A 22,994-nucleotide genomic window follows, 5' to 3' on the forward strand; every position below is an offset into this window, starting at 1 on the left:
GCAAATTGTCTTGCTGAATAATGGACTGCGGGATGACGATAGAACCACAACTAGAACTAAGAAAGGAGTATCTGTGTTTTGTAACAGGAATGTCGACGATAGATTACAGGAGGGAAGGATTGTCAGCTTGTTTATCGTCCTTCACTACGATAATGCGCATCCGACTCTTGAGAGTATGAACAGACACATTTTTCGGTACATGCCTCATGAGTGCTTTGCTAATGTCATAGCCACTGAGGCAAGCAGTAGTTGGTGCAGTTGCTTGAAAAGTATTTTATCCAAGATTGTTTATCGAGGGGAATAGAATTTCCGATATTGTGCTTCTTAGGGTTAGACCGAGAAGTAATAATGCAAATATAATCCGCACATAGGAGAATGAAACTTATGACTACGTCCAACTTGGACCATTAACTAGTCACATAGACGCGCGAGGGGAAGGAGCCAGCATAAACGGCAGGGGAACGGGGACCCCCGTGCATGTCCATCACTCGGCAAGCTTATGCACAGTGGCATGTACATTCAATATTTCTCTTACCATACTCCCACTGTTAAGAAAAGTGTTCATATGTCTCTCTTTCATAATGCTCTCCACATGTATGACCCTCTGTTCAGTTACTCGGAAATTTTCACTCTTCGCAGTTTGTTCTCGTCTTGGCTGCTCTTCTAATTTCATAAACTCAATCTTCTCATGTGCTAAATGGAATTTCTTCTCTCCCAAACTCTCTACTCCTTAGAAATCCCTTGTTCTTCGCTCGTACCTCTCCTGCTGTTGATGCCTTCGGAGTTTATTTCCTGCTTCTCTTCTTTTCTTCAGTACCTTGGGGAAACTGGTCTCTTGCTTTCTCACAGACTTAAATAGCACAAAAGAAGTGTTAGACTTGCCCCTTGTTAACTCTCTTTTCTGTCATGTTAGATATCACAGTCATGTGGCCTTCTGCCAAAACTGTCTACCCTTCTAGCATTCACAGACGCCGTCTTATTCAAGCATCCCTTTCATACAACTTTCCTAATGTGAATCCTATTCCTGGTTCTGTCTCTGTAGATGCCTTCTTTTCTCATTACATTGTCAAAAGTTCCAAACTTCAGAACACTCTTGACTTGACCTGATCTTTATCTCCGTTTATCCTTTCCTATTTTCCCAGTTCAAGTGGATTTAAATTGCTGGGGGAAAATACCTGGTTAGTACGTACAACCTAGAACCTTTGAGGTGCTTTAGGTGCCAGATGTACAACCACCTCAGCGTTCGATGTCAGTTTAAGAAAATATGCGGCTTTTGTAGCAGGTCTCACGTGACCATGGACTAATTTGGATAAATTGAAAAGAGGAGCGGCTACGGAACCTCAGTGTCCGAACTACGGCAAGAATCATCATTCTTGGAACCGTGTCAGGACAGCATGGAAAAACCCAGTTGTCCAGTCTCCAACATCAAATACAGCCCTCACCACTGAGCAGCAGCCTCGTATAGCGGAGACTACAGTATTACAGAATCCTGTGCCACTTCTTCGGCTACAGCGACGGAGGAAACCAAGGTAACATCAACGACATCACGCCCCTGCTCAGCTGATTCCGGATACTTCTTCTCAAACACCCACACCATAACGGGAGCCAACGGGTCCCACGCTGCAGGAACAGACTACCGCCAACGCGTCTACTACAACAGTCACCAGTGAAGAGCACTGTAACCGAAAGGAACAGAGAAAGCCATCCTGTATTATACCTGAGCCATCAAATGATGTCGACAATCACGTGCTTCACCGAAATCATAAGCGAATGATAGACTCGTTAAAAATCAAAGATATTTTAAGAACTATTGTGAAACTCTTGAATATATTCATGATGGAAAAACAGAGCCCATACGTTTATTTGCAAATGTAACCCAACACAGGACCCAGAGACAATGATGGGAAGTCTGATGGCTTCAGCGCACTGTATTGTATAAAATGATTTGCACTGAAACGCACAGGGACTACGAGACCCTGATCACAGCCACAGAACAGCTAAATTAGATCGACATCTACATTACAAGTAAAGACGCAGTAGATTTCAACCTCAGATTCTCAAAGACATCTTGAGATCCTCGAACAGGTCATCTCAGGATGAAGACCCACGTCAGGATGCAGTTCCTGACTGATCAGTCAACCAGACCATTATGCTTCTGTGTGACTAGTTAATGTGGAGTCCAAGTCGGACCGAAACATCATCATAAATCTCATTCTCCTATGTGCAAGTTATTTGTGTATTGTTCCAGTCACGGTATTGTGCCTTTTTATTATTTACCATTAAGAAATGTCTTATAGCATCTGGATCGACTAGTATGGCCGAGGTCACATGGGCGCTGGCGTCAAGCCACTTAGTACTGTCAGTGATGATCGATTCGAAAATCGACGCACAGTCGTGGGAGAAGCCGGGTGCACGCTGAAGGAAGAGGAAAGGTTAGAGGTACCAAATGGGTCAGCCCAGCACGGCTCTAGAATTAGGCAGCGAGGTGTTGACGACAGGCGGTACCTTAATCGAGGGAAGGTCCGTTGGTGAGTCTGGCTCAGGTAAGGGTGTTGCCAGGAGGAAGAGGCTGGAGAGGCAAAGCATAACCTGGACTATCAGTGGATTAAGGTTTCTTTTTTACTTTTGTGTTTATGTCAAATAAAGGAATGGGAGGGACAGTGCCAGCTCCGAAGAGAAACAAAAACATATCTTATATCCAACACCGTGTTCAAGAGTGCTCTCGTCACAAGTAGTGCCAAGGCTTCATGATGAAAACTGCTCCCTAGCTTACCCTTTATGCCAGTAAAGCAGCAATCCAGGACGGCACTTTCACATTAACAGAGTCACATAACGAAAAAAAAGATAAGGGTGACAGGAAACCTGCCAAGAGTCGCACTCCTATTGCCACCACCTCCCGTATCCTCCAGGTAGCTTCCAGGCATAAACCCAGGGACACAAGAAGCCACCCGGAGTGACTGCTGGGCAGCTCGGCACATCCCCAGATGCTTCTATTCCCACCGCAAACAATGACACCGAGAGCCTTAACGGAATGGGAGAGAAAACGAATTCTTTCCTTAACCTTGGAGCTGTAATATACAAGGGGAATAGCCCCAAAGGCTATTACCCAACCCCCACCTACCCAAAGGGTGGGTAAGGGTTGGGTAATCAGATTCGGTATGAGGAAGTAGACAATAAACCTAACTTTTCACCACATCAAGGAACCCGATACCCCACGAAGGGTTTATAGTAGAACCAGTCAGAGACCTGAATGTAGCAAGCTTGTGTATAAAGCTAAGCAAAGATATACAAAAAATATTACGAGGTTAACATACAAACTTCAGTGAATTCCCTCTCACAAAGGCCTGAAGGATCATGACATAGTTCATGAATTAACTATCAGGTATTAAAGAAAGAGAACGTTGAATATAAGTATCGTTTTTCAAACAAATTTACGAAACATTGAAAGGAACTAAAAAACGATGTTAGTAGAAGAATACAGATTGGCAGTAACAGACCCATTAATTATCTTAATGAAATGTGTCAAGTTAATGACATCTATGGAGAAAGTTACAAGGTCAGCAGATAACAAAATGTTGCTTCTAGAGTAAGGGAGAACGGTTTGCATGAAGATATCAAAGACATAATGAAAAGTGTGTGGACAGAAACAGAGGTATACACTGGAACATTATATCTTAGTGTCCAAACATTAACATCAGTATGACAAAGCACTTCATTGTTAATGATAAATTATCTGATATCTTAATGTTGTATTTACATTATCAACTAGATGAATAAACAGCTTTTATAGACCAATGATTTTAGCGGTAATAGGATATCATTTTTATATTGTATAACCTACTGTATGGTGTACCTTACGTCTATGAAATAATTGTAAATTATGAAATAACTAATATTTCTTTCTAGTGATGTAACAATGTTTAGTGGGTCTGACAAAGACCCAATATGACCTATGTAATTTTTTTTTTTTGCGCTACCGCTCACAGGATGGGCCGCTGGTGTACAGTTAGTCATTCAGAAGACACAACGATACGGCAAACAAAACCATTTTTGTGACCTATCGAGACTTTCTCTTGTTATCTTCAGCTATGCAAAAAAAGGAAAGGAACATTTGGAATTATAAGTGCAAAAATTAATATTTTTGAGAAAAAAAAAATAAATAAAATTGCCAAATAATTAAAAATACAAAAGTCCGCAGGAGCTTTTACAAGTACGTAAGTTTGTGTTAGGATGATACGTACAAAAATCTGCTAGTTTCAGCTTCATTTTGAAAGGGCAACTAAAATTTTGAAAGACACTTGTTCATGATGCTTCGCATGTTCATGTTCCCTAACTGCTGAACATGATGTCTGACCCAACAGTTGACCTGACCTATATAATATTAAATGGTTCTCAAAAAAAAAAAAGGGAAAATTAAATTTCTTATTTTTTATTCTTCTGTAATTCTGTTTGTTCTTTTCCTTTTCAAGACCTGAAGATGAGAACAGAAAGTCTGAGGACAGTATCAATGACTTTGTTTGCTCTATCGTTGATTCCACCGCTGACAATAATAGTAATTATGCTTTCCATGTTACCAATATATTGTTGGTGTGTTAAGACGCTGTGGACTCTCAACGTTATACTTGTGTAGGTCGGCAGAGAAGCTCAACTACAAGACCAGAAGTGTGACTTGGAATTCTCATCTACTTGTTGGTAAGTAGATAAGAATTCCAGGTACTAATATCCAGTAATAATATCCAGTTAGGTCATTAGTAAATCAGTATATCCTTGACTATTTTTTTCTGCTTCAGAGTCTGGTAGGATGTATGGGAGACCCCAAGTTCATATAACAGGTTCTCCCACTCGTCCAATCTTCTCTGCAAAAAGGTGCTTTTAATTATTCTAATTGAATACTGAATATTGATCCAGTTTTGTCATCAATTATTTCTTATTGTTATTCCGTTAAAGATTCTTTAAGTTTTGGACAAGAATACAGTAACATTAAATTCCGTAATTGTATTACGGTTTCCTTCAGTGGGGAACCTTTGTTCATCAGTATTGTTCTAGTTAAGACACATGTGCAACATCTGGATATCTTTATTGTAGTAGACGTTTCGCCATCCAGTGGCTTTATCAATACAGACTCTAGGACATAATAGGAAGACAGTAGAACTATATACAAAAGATGAGGTAATCAGTCCCTCGGCCTTGGAGTTAGTGTTCACAGCATCGTGGTGGAGGAGAGTCTGGAGCAAAGGCAAGAAGACTGGCGCTTTTTATAGGCGTCAGTGAAAGGGACGGGCAGCAGACCGTCCCTTTCACTGACGCCTATAAAAAGCGCCAGTCTTCTTGCCTTTGCTCCAGACTCTCCTCCACCACGATGCTGTGAACACTAACTCCAAGGCCGAGGGACTGATTACCTCATCTTTTGTATATAGTTCTACTGTCTTCCTATTATGTCCTAGAATCTGTATTGATAAAGCCACTGGATGGCGAAACGTCTACTACAATAAAGATATCCAGATGTTGCACACGTGTCTTAACTTTCATATTGTCGGTATTTTATACCTTTCTTGCACAGTATTGTTCTAGTGGAAACAATGTATATAAGCATTGTTTGAATTATCCCAGTTCCAAAACTTATTGTTGTTAGAAGTAAATGATAGTTTGTTCATCATAACAACTGTTATATATAAATAAGTTATGGTGATGGTGTGGGTAATATTCTGGGCCCGGCTGTGGCCAATGATTGTATAAGTTTACTTAAGAGAATCTGGGTTAATACTTGTTGAAAAATTGTAAACAACTGTTGTATAGAAATATGTAGATTTTAGCTTTCAAGTCTGCTGAACATGTGTAGTTATTGCTTGGTCACCTCAGTAATAAACAGAATAATATCAAATTTACTCATGAAAAAAAGTGAGAATATGTTCACATGTTCAATTTATAGAAACCCAACATTTACTGACTTAACAACTAAATTTTCTCCTGTTATAACAGATTATTTTACACATAATGTAATACAAACTCTTGTAACTTGGACTTACCAGATATGTACTCACTGTACTCATTGTACTCACTGTACTCACTGTACTCACTGTACTCACTGTACTCACTGTACTCACTGTACTCACTGTACCCGCGTCCATCAATAATTACACTTAGCTGGAGAATATCTGCACTTAACAGAGGTTTATAAGATTCGATCTTTAATAAAGATTCGATCCTTAATGTCATACAACCATCTGTTATATGTCAGTTTAAAAGTACGAGATATAAGTCTCAGTACATTCAATGTTATGACGACGAGGCAGCTTACCACCCGAATTACTGAACATATAGGTAAGTCACTTAGAGTTGGTCAGCTGCTACTTAAGTCTTCAAATTCACAGTTTAGGGAACATATACAAGATCATCGTATTAACAAGGCGTCTTGAAGTGTGTTAGTCACTTACCTTCACAAACAGACGAGAAAATCACAGCTCTATATATATACTTAACCATTTAAATTCAGTGATATTTATGAGAGCTCCTGTAAGCTTTTGTATTTTTAATTGTATGGTAATTTAACATTCAGCTATATAATTAATAGATTTTAAATGATTTTCACAAAAGAAATTTCTTGATTTTCGAACTTTTGAATGTCTATATCTATTTTCCAGACCTTAACATGAGAATATAAAGTCTAGAAACATTGTAAAAATTAGCATTATTTGACCTATCGTTGGTTCTACTGCATATATATATATATATATATATATATATATATATATATATATATATATATATATATATATATATATATATATATATATATATATATATATATATATATATATAAATATTTAGGTTAAGATTTCACCTAACCCCCACACCCACAACCCCAACACCCACAACCCCAACACCCACAACCCCAACCCCAACACCCCAATGGTTTGTCTTGCATTGTTAAGATCGCCTGACTACGATTGTCTGTATATATAAATATACATATGCATGCATTTTGAAATACATATTCATTGAATGTAACAAGGAGTAACTTCGACATTATTAATTCTTCTTTTAACTGTTCTTGTACTTGTATGTGTAAAATAATTACGTTTATGTCACATGAACAAAGGGGATAAGATGTATATATCCCTGTTTATGATATAAATAAAAATATTCCTCGTGTTTCTATGTGCCAGAATAAATCTTAGTGTTGTATCATATTCTTTATATTAAACTATAACATTTGTATATTTTTTCTTACCATTCTGAAGTAATTTTGTTCAGTATATATTGCTGAATGTTGAATAAATTTATTATAAGAGTTGAAAATTATAATAATGATCAAGATAGACATTGTGATGAATTGCTGGCACTACCTTGAGTGCCACCTTGCTGGTACTACACTGAGAGCCGCCTTGCTTGCTCTACCCTGAGTGCCACCTTGCTGGCACTACACTGAGAGCCGCCTTGCTTGCTCTACCCTGAGTGCCACCTTGCTGGCACTACCCTGAGTGCCACCTTGCTGTCACTAACGTGAGTGCCAGCTTGCTGGCACTACAATGAGTGCCACCTTGCGGGAACTACCCTGAGTGCCACCTTGTGGGAACTACCCTGAGTGCCACCTTGCTGGCACTACCCTGAGTGCCACCTTGCTTGCACTACCCAAATTGCTACTTTTCTGGCACTACCGTGAGTGGCACCTTGCTGGCACTACGCTGAATGGCACCTTGCTGGCACTACCCAGAGCGTCACCTTGCTGGTACTACCCTGAGTGCCACCTTGCTGGCTGTACCCTGAGTGTCATCTTGGTGGCACTACCCTGAGTGCCATCTTGCTGGCACTACCCTGAGTGTCACCTTGCTGGAACTACACTGAGAGCCGCCATGCTTGCTCTACCCTGAGTGCCACCTTGCTGGCTCTACCCTGAGTGCCACCTTGCTGGCACTACCATGAGTGCCACCTTGCTCGCACTACCCTCAGTGTCACCTTGCTGGCACTACCCTGAGAGCCATCTTGCTGGCGCTTAACTGAGTTTCACCTTGCTGGCACTACCCTGAGTGGCATCTTGCTGGCCCTACCCTGAGTGCCACCTTGCTGGCACTACCCTGAGCGTCACCTTGCTGGCACTACCCTGAGTGCCACCTTGCTGGCACTACTCCGAGTGTCACCTTGCTGGCATTATCCTGAGCGCCATCTTGCTGGCACTACCCTAAGTGTCACCTTGCTGGCACTACCCTGAGTGCCATCTTCCCCTCGCTTCCCTGAGTTTCACATTGCTGGCACTACCCTGAGTGCCACCTTGCTGGCACTACTCTGAGTGTCACCTTGCTGGCATTATCCTGAGTGCCATCTTGCTGGCACTACCCTGAGTGTCACCTTGCTGGCACTACCCTGAGTGCCACCTTTCTGGCACTACCCTGAGTGTCACTTTGCTGGCACTACCCTGAGTGTCACTTTACTGGAACTACAATGAGTGTCACGTTCTGGTACTACTCTGAGTGCCACCTTGCTGGCACTACCCTGACTGCCACCTTTCTGGTACTACTCTGAGTGCAACCTTGCTAGCACTACCCTGAGTGCCATCTTGCTGGCACTTCCCTGAGTGTCACCTTGCTGGCATTACCCTGAGCGGCATCTTGCTGGCACTACCGTGAGTGCCACCTTGCTGGCACTACACTGAGTGTCACCTTGCTGGCACTACCGTGAGTGCCACCTTGCTGGCACTACTCTGAGTGTCACCTTGCTGGCATTATCCTGAGTGCCATCTTGCTGGCACTGCCCTGAGTGTCACCTTGCTGGCGCTACCCTGAGTGCCATCTTGCTGGCGCTTCCCTGAATTTCACATTTCTGGCACTACCCTGAGTGTCACCTTGCTGGCACTACTCCCAGTGTCACCTTGCTGGCAGTACCCTGAGTGCCACCTTTCTGGCACTACCTTGAGTGTCACTTTGCTGGCACTACCCTGAGTGCCATCTTCCTGGCACTACCTTGAGTGTCACCTTGAGGGCACTACCCTCGGTGCCACCTTGCTGACACTACCCTGAGTATCATCTTGCTGGCACTGCCCAGAGTGCCATTTTTCTGGTACTAACCTGAGTGTCACCTTGCTGGCACTACCCTGAGTGCCACCTTGCTGGCACAACTTTGAGAGCCACTTTACTGGCACTACCGTGAGTGCCACCTTGCTGGCACTACTCTGAGTGTAACCTTGCTGACATTATCCTGAGTGCCATCTTGCTGGCACTACCCTGAGTGTCACCTTGCTGGCACTGCCCTGAGTGCCTTCTTTCTGGCAATACCTTGAGTGTCACTTTGCTGGCACTACCCTGAGTGCCACTTTACTGGCACTACAATGAGTGTCACCTTCTGGTACTACTCTGAGTGCCACCTTACTTGCACTACCCTGAGTGCCACTTTACAGGCACTACAGTGAGTGTCACCTTCTGGTACTACTCTGAATGCCACCTTGCTGGCACTACCCTGATTACCACCTTTCTGGTACTACCCTGAGTGCCACCTGGCTAGCACAACTCTGAGTGCCACCCTGCTTGCACTACCCTGAGGGCCACTTTACTGGCACTACAATGAGTGTCACCTTCTGGTACTACTCTGAATGCCACCTTGCTGGCACTACCCTGATTACCACCTTTCTGGTACTACCCTGAGTGCCACCTGGCTAGCACTACTCTGAGTGCCACCTTGCTTGCACTACCCTGAGTGGCACCTCGCTGGCACTAACCTGAGTGTCACCTTGCTGGCACCACCATGGGTGTCACTTTGCTGGCACTACACTGAGAGCCACCTTGCTTGCTCTACCCTGAGTGCCACCTTGCTAGCTCTATCCTGAGTGCCACCTTGCTGGCACTACCCTGAGTGCCACCTTGCTCGCACTACCCTGAGTGCCACCTTGCTGGCACTACCCTGAGTGCCATCTTGCTCGCACTACCCTGAGTGTCACCTTTCTTGAACTACACTGAGTGCCATCTTGCTGGCACTTCCCTCAGTGTCACCTTGCTGGCAATAACCTGAGTGCCATCTTGCTGGCACTTCCCTGAGTGTCACCTTGCTGGCAATACCCTGAGTGGCATCTTGCTGGCATTATCCTGAGTTCCATCTGCTGGCACTACCCTGAGTGTCAACTTGCTGGCACTTCCCTGAGTGCCATCTTGGTGGCGCTTCCCTGAGTTTCACATTGCTGGCACTACCCTGAGTGCCACCTTGCTGGCACTACTCTCAGTGTCACCTTGCTGGTATTATCCTGAGTGCCATCTTGCTGGCACTACCCTGAGTTCCAGCCTTCTGGCACTACCTTGAGTGTCACTTTGCTGGCACTACCCTGAGTACCATCTTCCTGGCACTTCCCAGAGTGCCACCTTGCTGACACTACCCTGAGTGTCATCTTGCTGGCACTACCCTGAGCGACACCTTGCTGGCACTACTTTGAGTGTCGCCTTGCTGGCACTACTCTGAGTGCCACTTTACTGGCACTACAATGAGTCACTTTCTGGTACTACTCTGAGTGCCACCTTGCTGGCACTACCCTGAGTGCCACCTTTCTGGTACTACACTGTGTGCCACCTTGCTAGCACTACCCTGAGTGCCACCTTGCTTGCACTACTTTGAGTGCCACTTTACTGGTCGCTACCGTGAGTGTCACCTTGCTTGCACTACCCTGAGAGGCACCTCGCTGGCACTAACCTGAGTACCACCTTGCTGGCACCACCATTGGTGCCACCTTGCTGGCACTACCATGAGTGTCACCTTGCTGGCACTACCCTGAGTGCCACCTTTCTGGTACTACCCTGAGTGCCACCTTGCTAGCACTACTCTGAGTGCCACCATGCTTGCACTACTCTGAGTGCCACTTTACTGGCACTACCGTGAGTGCTGCCTTGCTTGCACTACCCTGAGTGGCACCTCGCTGGCACTAACCTGAGTGCCACCTTGCTGGCACCACCATTAGTGCCACCTTGCTGGCACTGCCGTGAGTGCCACCTTGCTTCCAATCCTTAAGGGCCACTTTGCTGGCACTACCGTGAGTGACATCTTGCTGGCACTACCCTGAGTGGCACCTTGTTGGCACTACCTGGAGCGTCACCTTGCTGGCACTACCCTGAGTGCCACCTTGCTGGCTCTACCCTGAGTGTCATCTTGGTGGCACTACCCTGAGTGCCATCTTGCTGGCACTACCCTGAGCGTCATCTTGCTGGCACTACACTGAGAGCCACCTTGCTTGCTCTACCCTGAGTGCCACCTTGCTAGCTCTACCCTCAGTGCCACCTTGCTGGCACTACCCTGAGTGCCATCTTGCTGGCACTTCCCTGAGTGTCACCTTGCTGGCACTACCCTCAGTGGCATCTTGTTGGCCCTACCCTGAGTGCCACCTTGCTGACACTACCCTGAGTGCCACCTTGCTGGCACTGCTCCGAGTGCCACCTTGCTGGCATTATCCTGAGCGCCATCTTGCTGGCACTACCCTAAGTGTCACCTTGCTGGCACTACCCTGAGTGTCATCTTCCCCTCGCTTCCTTGAGTTTCACATTGCTGGCACTACCCTGAGTGCCATCTTGCTGCCACTACTCTGAGTGTCACCTTGCTGGCATTATCCTGAGTGCCATCTTGCTGGCACTACCCTGAGTGTCACCTTGGTGGCACCACCATGGGTGTCACTTTGCTGGCACTACCCTGAGTGCCACCTTGCTAGCTCTTCCCTGAGTGTCATCTTGGTGGCACTACCCTGGGTGCCATCTTGCTGGCACTACCCTGAGTGTCACCTTGCTGGCACTACACTGAGAGACACCTTGCTTGCTCTACCCTGAGTGCCACCTTGCTCGCACTACCCTGAGTGTCACCTTGCTTGAACTACACTGAGTGCCATCTTGCTGGCACTTCCCTCAGTGTCACCTTGCTGGCACTACCCTTAGTGTCACCTTGCTGGCACTTCCCTGAGTGCCATCTTGGTGGCGCTTCCCTGAGTTTCACATTGCTGGCACTACCCTGGGTGCCACCTTGCTGGCACTACTCTCAGTGTCACCTTGCTGGTATTATCCTGAGTGCCATCTTGCTGGCACTACCCTGAGTGCCACCCTTCTGGCACTAACTTGAGTGTCACTTTGCTGGCACTACCCTGAGTGCCATCTTCCTGGCACTTCCCTGAGTGCCACCTTGCTGACACTACCCTGAGTGTCATCTTGCTGGCACAACCCTGAGTGCCATTTTGCTGGTACTAACCTGAGTGCCACCTTGCTGGCACTACCCTGAGCGACACCTTGCTGGCACTACTTTGAGTGTCGCCTTGCTGGCACTACCCTGAGTGCCACTTTACTGGCACTACAATGAGTCACTTTCTGGTACTACTCTGAGTGCCACCTTGCAGGCACTACCCTGAGTGCCACCTTTCTGGTACTACACTGAGTGCCACCTTGCTAGCACTACCCCGAGTGCCACCTTGCTTGCACTAGTTTGAGTGCCACTTTACTGGCGCTACCGTGAGTGTCACCTTTCTTGCACTACCCTGAGTGGCACCTCGCTGGCACTAACCTGAGTGCCACCTTGCTGTCACCACCATTGGTGCCACCTTGATGGCACTACCATGAGTGTCACCTTGCTGTCACGACCCTGAGTGACACCTTTCTGGTACTACCCTAAGAGCCACCTTGCTAGCACTATTCTGAGTGCCACCATGCTTGCACTACCCTGAGTGCCACTTTACTGGCACTAACGTGAGTGCCACCTTGCTTGCACTACCCTGAGTGGCACCTCGCTGGCACTAACCTGAGTGCCACTTTGCTGGCACCACCATGGGTGCCACCTTGCTGGCACTGCCGTGAGTGCCACATTGCTTGCACTACCATAAGTGCCACTTTGCTGGCACTGCCGTGAGTGACATCTTGCTGGCACTACCCTGAGTGGCACCTTGCTGGCACTACCTGGGGCGTCATTTTGCGGGCACTACGCTGAGTGCCACCTTGCTGGCTCTACCCTGAGTGTCATTTTGGTGGCACTACCGTGAATGCCATCTTGCTGGCACTACCCTGAGTGTCATCTTGCTGGCACTACACTGAGAGCCACCTTGCTTGCTCTACCCTGAGTGCCACCTTGCTAGCTCTACCTTGAGTGCCACCTTGCTGGCACTACCCTGAGAGCCATCTTGCTGGCACTTCCCTGAGTGTCACCTTGCTGGCACTACCCTGAGTGGCATCTTGCTGGCCCTACCCTGAGTGCCACCTTGCTGGCACTTCTCTGAGTGTCACCTTGCTGGCATTATCCTGAGTTCCATCTTGCTGGCACTACCCTGAGTGTAACCTTGCTGGCACTACCCTGAGTGCCATCTTGGTGGCGCTTCCCTGATTTTCACATTGCTGGCACTACCCAGAGTGCCACCTTCATTGCTGGCACTACTCCCAGTGTCACCTTGCTGGTATTATCCTGAGTGCCATCTTGCTGGCACTACCCTGAGTGTCACCTTGCTGGCACTACCCTGAGTGCCACCCTTCTGGCACTACCTTGAGTGTCACTTTGCTGGCACTACCCTGAGTGCCATCTTCATGGCAATTCCCTGAGTGTCACCTTGCGGGCACTACCCTGGGTGCCACCTTGCTGGTACTACCTTGAGTGCCACCTTGCTGACACTACCCTGAGTGTCATCTTGCTGGCACTACCCTGAGTGCCATTTTGCTGGTACTAACCTGAGTGTCACCTTGCTGGCACTACCCTGAGTGCCACTTTGCTGGCACTACTTTGAGTGTCACCTTGCTGGCACTACCCTGAGTGCCATTTTACTGGCACTACAATGAGTGCCACCTTTCTGGTACTACCCTGAGTGCCACCTTGCTTGCACTACTCCGAGTGCCACCATGCTTGCACTACCCTGAGCGTCACCTTGCTGGAACTACCCTGAGTGCCACCTTGCTGGCACTACTCCGAGTGTCACCTTGCTGGCATTATCTTTAGCGCCATCTTGCTGGCACTACCCTAAGTGTCACCTTTGTGGCACTACCATGAGTGCCACCTTTCTGGCACTACCTTGAGTGTCACTTTGCTGGCACTACCCTGAGTGCCACTTTACTGGAACTACAATGAGTGTCACGTTCTGTTACTACTCTGAGTGCCACCTTGTTGGCACTACCCTGAGTGCCACCTTTCTGGTACTACCCTGAGTGCAACCTTGCTAGCACTACCCTGAGTGCCATCTTGCTGGCACTTCCCTGAGTGTCACCTTGCTGGCACTACCCTGAGTGGCATCTTGCTGGCACTACCGTGAGTGCCTCCTTGCTGGCACTACCCTGAGTGTCACCTTGCTGGCACTATCGTGAGTGCCACCATGCTGGCACTACTCTGAGTGTCACCTTGCTGGCATTATCCTGAGTGCCATCTTGCTGGCACTGCCCTGAGTGTCAAATTGCTGGCGCTACCCTGAGTGCCATCTTGCTGGCGCTTCCCTGAATTTCATTTCTGGCACTACCCTGAGTGCCACCTTGCTGGCACTACTCCCAGTGTCACCTTGCTGGCACTCCCCTGAGTGCCACCTTTCTGGCACTACCTTGAGTGTCACTTTGCTGGCACTACCCTGAATGCCATCTTCCTGGCACTTCCCTTAGTGCCACCTTGCTGACACTACCCTGAGTGTCATCTTGCTGGCACTACCCTGAGTGCCATTTTGCTGGTACTAACCTGAGTGTCACCTTGCTGGCACTACTTTGAGCGAAACCTTGCTGGCACTACTTTGAGTGTCGCCTTGCTGGCACTACCCTGAGTGCCACTTTACTGGCACTACAATGAGTCACTTTCTGGTACTACTCTGAGTGCCACCTTGTTCTCACTACCCTGAGTGCCACCTTTCTGGTACTACACTGAGTGCCACCTTGCTAGCACTACCCTGACTGCAACCTTGCTTGCACTACTTTGAGTGCCACTTTACTGTCGCTACCGTGAGTGTCACCTTGCTTGCACTACGCTGAGAGGCACCTCGCTGGCACTAACCTGAGTGCCACCTTGCTGGCACCACCATTGGTGCCACCTTGCTGGCACTACCATGAGTGTCACCTTGCTGGCACTACCCTGAGTGCCACCTTTCTGGTACTACCCTGAGTGCCACCTTGCTAGCACTACTCTGAGTGCCACCATGCTTGCACTACCCTGAGTGGCACCTCGCTGGCACTAACCTGAGTGCCACCTTGCTGGCAACACCATGGGTGCCACCTTGCTGGCACTGCCGTGAGTGCGACATTGCTTGCACTACCTTAAGTGCCACTTTGCTGGCACTACCGTGAGTGACATCTTGCTGGCACTACCCTGAGTGGCACCTTGCTGGCACTACGTGGAGCGTCACCTTGCTGGCACTACCCTGAGTGCCACCTTGCTGGCTCTACCCTGAGTGTCATCTTGGTGACACTACCCTGAGTGCCATCTTGCTGGCACTACCCTGAGTGTCATCTTGCTGGCACTACACTGAGAGCCACCTTGCTTGCTATACCCTGAGTACCACCTTGCTAGCTCTACCCTGAGTGCCACCTTGCTGGCACTAAACTGAGTGCCATCTTGCTGTCACTTCCCTGAGTGTCACCTTGCTGGCACTACCCTGAGTGGCATCTTGCTGGCCCTACCCTGAGTACCACCTTGCTGGCACTTCTCTGAGTGTCACCTTGCTGGCATTATCCTGAGTTCCATCTTGCTGGCACTACCCTGAGTGTCACCTTGCTGGCACTACCCTGAGTGCCATCTTGGTGGCGCTTCCCTGAGTTTCACATTGCTGGCACTACCCTGAGTGCCACATTCCTTGCTGGCACTACTCCCAGTGTCACCTTGCTGGTATTATCCTGAGTGCCATCTTGCTGGCACTACTCTGAGTGTCACCTTGCTGGCACTACCCCAGTGCCACCTTGCGGCAACCTGGTGTTTGCGCCTTTGATGTCACCTTGTTTGTCCCCTGAGGGGATTTTTGCGGGCCCCTCCCCTGAGGCCATTGCTCACTTGGTGTCCTTTCTGGCTTTTCCCGGGGTTTCCCCTTTTGCTGGCACTACCTGAGGTCACCTTCCACCCCCGGGGGCATCTTTGGCGTTTCCCCTAGTTTCACATTGCTGGCACTCCCCCGGGTGCCACCTCCTTCGGGCTTTTTCCCCCAGTTCCCTTCGGATTATCCGGTGCCATTTTTCCCACTACCCAGTGTCCCCTTGTACTCAAGGGGTGCCATTTTCCCACTTCCCCTGAGTTCACCCCCGGGCAGTCCGGGGGCCACCTTGCGGGTTTACCTGAGGCCACCTTGCTGCCTACCTGAGTGTCACCGCGGCATACCTGACCACCTTTTGGCACTCGGGTCCCCTTGCTGGCACTACCCGGGTCCATCTTTCTGGTACTCCCTGGGGGCCCCCTTTTGTTGCACTCCCCTGAGTGCCATTTTCTATCCGTGGTCCCATTGCCCCACCCTGGGTGGCCCCTCTAAAACCCTGAGTGCCCCTTTCGGGCCCCCCAATGCCCCTTTGCGGGCTACCCGGGTGCCCCCTTTGCTGCTTTCCGGGGTGTCACCTTGCTGGCATTATCCTGATTTCCCGTCTTGCTGGCACTATGGGTCCCTGCTGGCACTCCCCTTTTTCCATCTTGGGGCCCCCCTGAGTTTCACATTGCTGGCATACCCTGAGTGCCACCTTCCCTTTTCTCACTCCCCTTTCCCCTTGCTGGCATTACCCTGGGGCCATTTTTTCGGGGCACTCCCCTGAGTGTCACCTTGCTGGCACTCGGGTCCCACCTTCTGACACCTAGTGTCCCTTTCTCACCCCCAGTGCCACCTTGCGGGCACATTTTGAGTGTCCCCTTTGCTGGCACTACCGAGTGCCCTTTACGGGCCTCGGTGTACTTTCAAATTTTGTGTCACCTTGCTGGCACACCTGATGCCATTTTCTGGTACTGCTGGTGCCCCGGCACACCCTGGTCCCCACTTATCCTACCGTGGTGCCACATTGTTTGCACATGGGTGGCACCTCGCTGGCACTAACCTGAATGCCACCGCTGGCCCCCTGAGTGCCACCTTTCTCCCCTAAGTCCCACTTTGCTCCTTTTTTTCGTCCCTTCGGCCACCTGGTGACACCATCTGGCATTCCCAGGCGCCCCTTGCTGGCACCCCCTGAGTCCCCCTTTACACTCCCCGGGGTCCCTTGGGCCCTAGGGGAATTTTGTGGAACCTGGTGCCATTTTTTCGGACTCCCCGGGTTCACCTTGCTGGCATCTCGAGTGCCATTTTTTGTACCCGGGTTTTTGGGGGCCCCCCCGGTGCCACCTTGCTGGAACCCTGAGTGTTACCTTTTCTCCCCCGGTCCCCCTTGCTCCACCAGTGTAAAATTGCTGGCTTCCCCTGGTGCCACCTGCGACCTCCCTGGTGCCCTTTTTGGCACTCCCCTGGTGTCACCTTGTTGGCATTCCTAATCACCTTGCTGGCCCCCTAGTGCCCCTCTGCACAAATTTGGCGCTACCTTTTGGCACCCCCTGGTGCCATTGCGGGAACACCCCCAAAACCTTGCTGGCATACCCTGGGGGCCACCTTGCGGTATACCCAGTCCCCCTTTTCAGGCACCCCCTGGTACCATTTTTGGAACATGATCTATTTTGGGGGTTTGCTCTGACGCCTTTGCGGGTACAACTGGTGCCATCTTTTTCTACCCTGATCCCTTTTGCTGGTACCCTGAGCGCCATCTTTTACTCCCCTGGGTGTCCTTGCTGGTTCCCCTGGGCCCCCCCTTTTGCGGGCCCCCCGAGTGTCACTATGCGGTCTCCCGGGGGGCCCCTTTGCTGGCAACCGAGCCCCCTGCTGGCCTCCTGGGCCCCACCTTGGGCCACCTGGTGGCCCCTTTGCTGGCCTCCATGAGCCCCCCTGCTGGCACCCCCGGCCCACCTTGCGGACTCCCTTTGACGCCATCTGGGGCATCCCTAGGTCCACCTTGGGGCACACCTGGGGCGCCACCATGGATAAAAAAGGGGAAAAGCAATAAGACCAAGAACTAAAAAGATAAAACCAAAAAATCTCGATGGTGTTTAAAACGTAAATATTTTGGAGTGTGCCTAAGTGAAAAGAAGGGGTATAAGACGCCTGAAACCGCATGTTTATGAAACGAAAAAAAACCTACAATCCTCTATCATGTAAAAAATTAAGGGGCTTCTTTTTACTCATTTGAAGGACGTTGACCACCCTGGGGGTTGCTGTCCAATCTACCTAAAAAAAATAAAAATCAAAAAATCTCCCAGAAAAATTATTTTTTAAAAACTAGATTTTAAAGGGACAGTGTTCTTTCTTTTTTCACAAGGCCCTATTTTATACAAATTTTGGGCTAATAAAAAATCTTACATGTTTCCACAAAAAAACCCCCTTTCCCCGACCCCCCCCTTCCTTCAAGCCCTTTTACCTAATACCTTCCCCCAAAAAAACTAATGGCCCCGCTTAAGAAACAGTCCTTTCGTTAAAATAACCATTGACCGTAATTTTCAGTGGTTTCCCCGGAAAACGTGCCCTCCCCCCCCGAAATGTTTTTTTTCTGAAACCCGTTTCATATATCCCGCCCCAATTGCCTAATCTAATTCCCCCCTCCCTGCCCCTCTCCCCCGGGAAATATACAGAAAACCCACACTCAAAACCCCCTTTTTTTTACTTCTCGGGAGACCCGACTTCAAATTTAAGGCCGGGTCTCTACATTACCCCACCCATCAACCAAAAAACCCCAACCCCACACCTCCCCCCCCCCAATCTTCGAAATAACCATAAAAAGCTGTTTCCTGTTCCCACAGTGACGATTTTGTTCCCTCACCAACCCCATTAACACAAAACATTTTGATGCAAATATCCCCATTATAAACCTATAAAACTCCCTCTCGGCATTCCCAAGCTTTGAAAGTCTTTCCCATATCATCCCCAATCATAAAAGGGATAAACCGATACCCCCCGTATGATTTCCGCCCCCCCTCATCCACCAGCCCCACCCAAAATTTTTTCCTCCCAATCAATAAAAAACTTCAATATCCTGCATTAATTTTTCCCCTCCACCATCTCCGCCCTCCTTCATCACTTTTTCCCTCTAACCCCCCTTTTCCCCCCTCCCAACGAACCTCTGTTTTACATAAAGGCCTTTCCCCCGGCCCCCCGCTAAAAAGGCCCTCTCCCTCGATATTCACATCACCACCCCCTTCTTGATCCCCCCCAAAACCCCCCAAAATAACATGGCCCCCCTCTGAATCCGTCGTCTGGGTCCCAGGGATACACCCAGCCATACCCACCCCTTTTCTAAAAGAATTTTAAAATTTTCCCCGCTGTTTTTAAGGTGACATCCCCCCCCGAAATCCCCTTAAACCTTTTTGCCTTCCCCACCCCCACCTCCGTTCCCCGCCGCCTCCCCATCTTCATTTTTTCCCCAAATTTTAGCCCCAACCACCACTTCCACCCAAACTCAACCCCCCCCCCCCAAGGGGCCCACCCCCAGCAAACTTGATTTTGCTCTGTTCCCCCCCCCGAATGCCCTCCAAAAACTCCAACACCTTTTCCACCGATGAATCCCCCCCCTGCTTCAGAAATGGTTATCCCCTCCACACCATCTTTAAAACCCCCTCCTTCTCCCCCTTTAAAATCCTCCCCTCAACGACCCCTAAAATGGATGCTGCAACCCAAAAAAATATTTGAGAAGGGACACCTGTCCAAACCCCCCTCCATCCTTAAGGGTTTAACCTGCCATTAATTTGTCTGCACCATTGCAGATGAATACTTGTATCAACCCCCCCACCCTCCCCGTCAAAAAAGAGATGCAACAAAATAGCCCCCAAAAGTTTCTATCCCACGTCCAAAGCATTTTTCCCCAAACAATCCCAAAAACCCCCCCCCTTAAACCCCCCAAAAACCCCAACGATGCCCATCTCTCATCTTCTGCCCAGAATACCCATCTGCCCATAAAAACCCCACCCACCCTTCATCCTTTGCCCCCCATCTTCCGAAAAACTTTAGTGGCCCCATTAGCGAAATGCTCTGTGTCACTCAAAATCTTCCCCCCTTTCTTTTTTGGGGCTAAAACCTCACCCGTTCACTGAGTCTGTCCCAAATTCCTTTCCCGCATACAATTCATGACCCCCACCAGACTGTTTAATGGTTTCCCCTTTAATCCTATAAAAAAAATTTTTATATCCATCTATTCCCGGGGCCCTTTTCAGTACTCATATTGCCCGCCTCCCAACTTCCCCCTGCTAATCTCACCTCCCCTCCCAGCCCTCCTCTCCATGATCCCCTCCCCCCCCCTCCCCCTTGCATCCCCCCCCCTTCCCCCCTTCTTTTGGAACCAGAAATACTAATTCTCATCCTTCTGTAGTATTCAGCCTGTCTCTGTGATTCCACCCATATCCTCACTTCCCAAGTTTAAAATAGTCGAATCCCTTTGCCTTCCCTAAAAACCCCCAAAACACTTCCCAAGGGTTTTTCCCCCCGCCAGCCCCCATTCCCCCCCCAAAGCCATCAAATCTCCATTATGTAACTCTGAACCTGTCCTTGGTTACCATATTTCCTCTCCGCCCCCCTTCCTCCCCCATTTCTGATATTCAAAATAATTTTTCAACCCATCCTCCACCCCGCCTCTTCCTTCCCCTTTCCCCTTTTTGAAACCCCTATACCGGCTTAGCTGCCTTTTCCCCCCATTCTAAGACCCGACTCTACCTCTGAATCCCCAAAAAATTTACCATTCCCCAAATGCCCTCTACCTCCTCCTCCCCCGATCTTGCTTTAATTTTCCAAAAACCCCTTTATCCTAACCCTTCCCCAAACAAAATCTTTATAACTGCCCTATGTCAAAAAACCCCCTAAAAGTCCCGTACCCCATACAGCCCGTTATAGATCCATCTAATCTTGCAGCATAACCCGCTGACAAACGATCCAACCTGCCAACCACCCCTCCCCCCAACATCCAAAACCCCCCCGTTCCAAAAACATTCGAAACTTGGCCCCAAAAACCCCCCCCCCTCTTCCCTACCCCCCAAAAACACAATTCCCAAAATCCCATGATGTGCTGAAATAAACCCAAAAATGTACATCAAAAAACCCTACAAATTCTCTTTGATCTGGGTTCCATCTGCCCGCATTCCCCAATAAACAAACCCCACTCCCCCCCCACCCCGACCCTCCCCCTTCCTCCCCCCCCAAAACCGCTGGGTGGCCTTTCAGCCCAAACCCCCCTTTTAACCCCAAAAAACCCTACAACAACTTTTATCCTTTAGGCAACTCCCAAAAAACTTTTAAATTTTGCTCCCGAATGAAATATATCTAAAAAGCTCTTTAAAACCATTCCAGTTAATGGTTCTTGGCCAGATCAAACCGAATTAAGGGAAAAAGGGGGCCCCCCCGCCGGAATACCCCCCGGGCCCCGCTGCTAGAGCCCCCTTTTTCACCTTGTCTGTCCCGTACCCCAAACCCCCCCCCCATCCTTTTAACCTTTGTACTTGCACCGCTACACCCCCTCTCCGGGGATCCCCCTGGGCTTCAAGCCTTCTTCCCAGGTCTCTGCCCTGGGAAATCATCCCTATTAACGCCCAGCTGTTCTCTTCTGGGCCTCCATCTCCCCATGTAACCTCCTCTTATGCACCCCGCCCTCAGCCACTACCGTGGCTTTTTCCCCCCATTGCACACGGACTTCCCCCCCCGATGGCGTGTCTCCCCAATGAGCGTCCCCGCGCTCATCATCCCGACTCCTCCACCTCCTCAGGAAGGTATTCAAAAACCCCATCCAACATTCCATCCTGTTGCATTACAGGCTCCCCTCATCGTTCCGTCGTCGTCTGCTCGGCCCCGCCCACAGGGGGAGGAGTCCTCCGCCTCTGCTTTTTACTTTCCCATCCCAAATGAAAATGCCGCCTTCGGCCGTATCGTCTCCTGCACCCCAGGGCCCAACGCTGATCCACCGGTGTTGGCATCTTTCCCCCCATCTTGGTTTCCTGGGATTGGGGTGCCATATGGTCAAATGATCCGCGCCCAAAGTCCCCCTCTGTCCTGCCCAAATATCAGACCTGCGTTCGAAACCTTCCCGTAAAACATACGAAGGAATTGATTGCCGTAACTTCATCTTCAGTTTAAGGGTCCCCCCAGTCCCATAAGCCCCCCCCTTCCACCTAATTCTGCCGCATAATCTTCCTAACGAGGGAAAACCGCAACCCCATCTTCCTGTAGCTTCAAAAGGGCCATTCCCGCTTTTTCGATTCACATGCTGGATCATCATGAGCATACCCCCACTGCTCACACGGATCCTCTTCCGTGGGACTTGTCAACATGCGGTAAATCCAGCATTTATAAATTTTATGAAAATCCTCAATCCTTAAAAGCCACACCCTAAAGCCTTCATTGGGTTCCATACCATCACGAAAAAAATCGTAGGGTAGCACCCATTGTGGGAAATGTTTTGGGGCCCCCTGTATAGTTCCACAACGTATTACACGTCTGCCATTCTATCCGCCTGTTGATTGCTCAAACAGGCAAACCCGGGGAAAATCCTGAACGAGCGCGCACAAGTCCATGGCCCGGAAGCGTGAGGACAAATCACGTTAATTTTAAAAAGGGAAGTGCCCAAATACACGTCAAAATGTTCCCAAAAAAAACCCCAAAAAGGGTGACCACTTTCTTAGGATTTTTTTGTGTTTAACTTTGATGAATAGTAACAAAAGGATGGAAATGTCTGGATGTTTACAGTTGAGCAGCACAGCACCCCCTGCATAGCCCCTGCATCTAATTAAAAGAAAGGAAGGCTAAATTGGACTCAACCGAAACGGGGAAAAAAGATGCTTTAACCTTTTTAAAAATCGAAAAATCACTAGTCCCGATAACTGAACTTTTCTACTGGAAAAAAAGGAAGGCGCAGGGGAGGGGGGCTGGCTTGCCTGTCACTTGACACACTTAACCGGCACATGATCGCTCTGTTTTTCATCTTTGGCCAAATAAAATGTTTTTCCCGTTTAAGTGTCTTCTTGACACCCAAATGTCCCTTGGGGCGGGGGAAAATCAATGGCTTGTTCAAAAGGGA

General features: G+C 48.8%; 1 protein-coding gene across 1 annotated transcript in view; it reads right to left on the bottom strand.

Moving 5' to 3' along the window:
- Positions 1-4,748: 4,748 nt before the first annotated feature.
- Positions 4,749-22,994, bottom strand: part of LOC128693651 (dynein axonemal heavy chain 3-like) — an 82,176-nt gene continuing 63,930 nt past the window's right edge. The window contains exons 23-24 of the mRNA XM_070091261.1: positions 16,962-17,127; positions 4,749-4,856 (exon numbers count right to left, since the gene is read on the bottom strand). Of these exons, the coding sequence (XP_069947362.1) occupies positions 4,749-4,856; positions 16,962-17,127 (274 nt within the window). The remainder of the gene's footprint in view (positions 4,857-16,961; positions 17,128-22,994) is intronic.

The sequence above is a fragment of the Cherax quadricarinatus genome, chromosome 34 (genome assembly GCF_038502225.1).
Source record: "Cherax quadricarinatus isolate ZL_2023a chromosome 34, ASM3850222v1, whole genome shotgun sequence".
Taxonomy (NCBI): domain Eukaryota; kingdom Metazoa; phylum Arthropoda; class Malacostraca; order Decapoda; family Parastacidae; genus Cherax; species Cherax quadricarinatus.